This window comes from Topomyia yanbarensis, chromosome 2 (genome assembly GCF_030247195.1).
Source record: "Topomyia yanbarensis strain Yona2022 chromosome 2, ASM3024719v1, whole genome shotgun sequence".
NCBI lineage: Eukaryota > Metazoa > Arthropoda > Insecta > Diptera > Culicidae > Topomyia > Topomyia yanbarensis.
Genome location: NC_080671.1, coordinates 189,902,043 through 189,905,246, shown reverse-complemented (window position 1 = coordinate 189,905,246; position 3,204 = coordinate 189,902,043). Strand labels below are relative to the sequence as shown.

At 37.7% G+C, this 3,204-nt stretch overlaps 1 protein-coding gene across 1 annotated transcript; it reads left to right on the top strand.

The window, feature by feature from the left end:
* Window positions 1–252: 252 nt before the first annotated feature.
* On the top strand, window positions 253–2,941 carry LOC131682490 (uncharacterized). The gene is made up of 5 exons (XM_058963993.1): window positions 253–375; window positions 452–601; window positions 673–1,401; window positions 1,454–2,401; window positions 2,458–2,941. The coding sequence occupies exons 2-5, from the start codon at window positions 464–466 to the stop codon at window positions 2,644–2,646; spliced, it is 2,004 nt and encodes a 667-aa protein (XP_058819976.1). The 5' UTR covers window positions 253–375; window positions 452–463; the 3' UTR covers window positions 2,647–2,941.
* Window positions 2,942–3,204: the final 263 nt, after the last annotated feature.

The following is a 3,204-nucleotide window of genomic DNA, read 5'->3' as shown; positions in this document are numbered from 1 at the left end:
GACGTCACAAATGAACTGAGTGGTAATTTTTGACAGTTCACTTGTACTGTTTACATGGACTTAGAAAAATTCTTTACGATTTGCTTCGAGCGAATCTAGTCATCCACAAATTTTTCTAAGTCCATGTAAACAGTACAAGCGAACTATCAAGAAAAGTGAGGTTAACTGTGTCAGTAAAGAACCTAATTGGCAACGCTAGCAAAATGTAAACACAATAATGAACACTCCGGATAAACCTATCGTCAATTGACATTTCGACGGTTTTGATTCGAGCCAATAATATAGGCCCACAAGTCAAAAAAACAGCAAACAAATCGACACTAAAAGCAGGGTAGTTCAGCCGTGAAGTAATCGACGCAGCAAAGAGAAAAGCAGGTTAGTAGCTCTTAGGTTAGCAGTAAATATTAAATACACATTAGATTTATTTTGCAAAATCGTCTATTGATTTCAGTTTACGGTAAAAATGAAAAGTGTCATTGGCGACCGTGGTATAAATCATAACATTGGCATGGAAAATATCAGGGAAAACGATCAAAAAGATCCTGTTCACAGCGGTATTTTAAATGCATCTGGAGAAAATGAAGCAGATGTTGACAAAAAGGTATGCATTGTATCCTAATATAAAATATGCTAACTGGATATCGTCCCAAATACCACACATCACTTTTGTAGATGACGGTAAAACGACAATTTAGTGCTGATATTGACGATAGTTCCTTACCAGAACTGGAACCTCAAAAGAAACTATGTCGTTTCTACTATTTGGACAATTGCACAACAGAGGAGAAATGTAAATATATGCATGCAGATTTCCCCTGCAAGTATTACTATTTTGGCTTTGAGTGCCGTGATGGATTCCGTTGTAAACTTCGACATGGACCTGCACTACAGCAAGACATGCAAGAAGCTCTATGGGAACATGTCACTTCAGCTCCAGCAAATCTTTTGCAACGATTTCCAAGTTTTCCACATGCACTTCTGAAGAAAAATTTCGAGGAGCGCAACGATGAACTACTACAAATGGAACAAGAAGGACTTATTGATGGTGTAGAAGAGGCACCGGATAAACCAGTAGCCAAGGATCTTTCAGATGACTTATCGTCAACACTACTAAGCGAAGCAATTAAAACGTTCAACAGGACTAATAAACAAGAAGAAGCTCTTGTGCATCAGAGTGAGCTCAAAGAAGCTCTAACCCATGAACAAATTGTATCCTTGGCTAATGTTGGTGTGCGAACAAAGGAAGATTTATTCATGCTTGGTGCCACTTCATTTCTTGAGTTGGGGTTCGAATACGAAACAATAATTCATATTGGAAATTTGAAAGAAGCTCACCGAAGACAATCTCATTACATCGAGAATGATGAAGATATTAATGTGAACAGTTGTGCTAAAAATACCGTAAGTTAATTTTTTTTGACCTTGGTCTGAAAGGCTAACCATTTATTTTCAGAACTCCGATGTTTTTGAATTAGAGAGTCCCGATAAAGTGGTATCTATTTCGGAAGATGAACATATTTTGACAGACCAGGAACTACTGAATATACTGAACGATGGGTTAAAGGGATCGACTGCATCAACCATCACTGAAACTGCTACATGTGATGATACTATTACATCTATCTCTGAAACTGATACTAGCTACGATAATTGTGTAATCAAGGATGATGATCAGAAAGTTGTCAATACATGCAGCTTAAACCAGAATTTGCTGAACAATGAATTGAGGGGATCGACAGCTTCGACTATCACTGAAACTGCTGTAAAAGGTGATACCATCACATCGATCAAAAACACTGATACTAATCAGGAAAATTGTTTCGACTGTTTGAGCAAGGACAATGATCAAAAGGTTGTCAATAATTCAAATAACGGAATTGGTAATTTGCTGAACCTTGGATATAGCTTAAGTCAGTTGGAAGTGCTTGAAAAAGAGAACGGACTACAGTTCGTCGCTAAATCTTCATCTCAGCCAGACAACGTTGACGATTCATCATCCCCCATTCTTAGTCAGGCAGATAACGTTGCCCCTTTGAACGCGTTCAAAAGTGACATAAGCAATCAACTTGAACTGATGTTGTATCCTCTGGCGGAACAAAAGGAAAGCGACCGCTTGGTTCATGAATCTATCCAGCGAACTGTCGAACAGGTTCAGAAGATCAACTCTTTATTAAGTGAACCAAAAGAACAAGACATCGAATGGGCAAGCGAAGAAAGTGACATTTCATTCGACAACTTGAAGCAGGATTCCTCTGTAACTGATTCAGCTAATCAATCTTATGGTAGCGACAGCGATAGTCAAACAATCTTTAGAATGCCATTCAAATCGATCATTGATCAATACACTCCGGCGACCGAAATTGATGGTTCCAACGGAAAATATCCCACTGTGTCCTTTAAGGTTAGTTCTAAGTTCTTAGAAAAGTCAGATTTAATCTTGTTTTTCACCTATTATAGCTGATCCCTATCGACATCCCGCAGCCAAATTTTGATCGTGTGCGTCAATCATTTGTAATCGAACCCACGCACAGTTTGGATCCGCGTATTCAGCTGATGTTTAACATTGGGCCTACAGAACCGCGGCATATTGAACATACGAAGGTAATTGCTAGGGATCCGCGCCTAAACAAGCAGGTGTCGGCATAGATTTGCAATGTTGAGAAGACAATCTTGAAGTTACTATATGATGTTTTTACACGAGAGACAGGTTATTTTTTATTATATTGTTTGTCAACTACGATAAAAAGATCGTACCTAACAATGCTGTACATTCGTTTAAGTTCATTCTATAATCCTGTAATTTGTTGACTAGTACACTGTTTGTTATACGTTTTACGTCAGAAAACTAACTTGAGTTGCCACAACAGTAACAATTTATTTTACGATTTCAATAAGCATTTCAAACCATGTATGAGCATCGATATGAAAATAACTAGAAAAGAAGACCTAAATAAAACATATGTTATTACATGATTTAGTTTCTTGTCATGTCATGGTTTGAGTCGCCGATAAACTTTTTCACAAATTTTCCACTGCTCATATTGATGTACAGTGATTTAAATGAAATATTTAGCGTTCATTTATGCATATCCTGAATGACCCGATATAGATAGCTTCCTACTTCAATGGGAAGTAAGGTAAAACGGGCACTGCAAATTAGACTGGGGAAAAAGGACGAAATTTTAAAAACTCCAACTCTGGTTC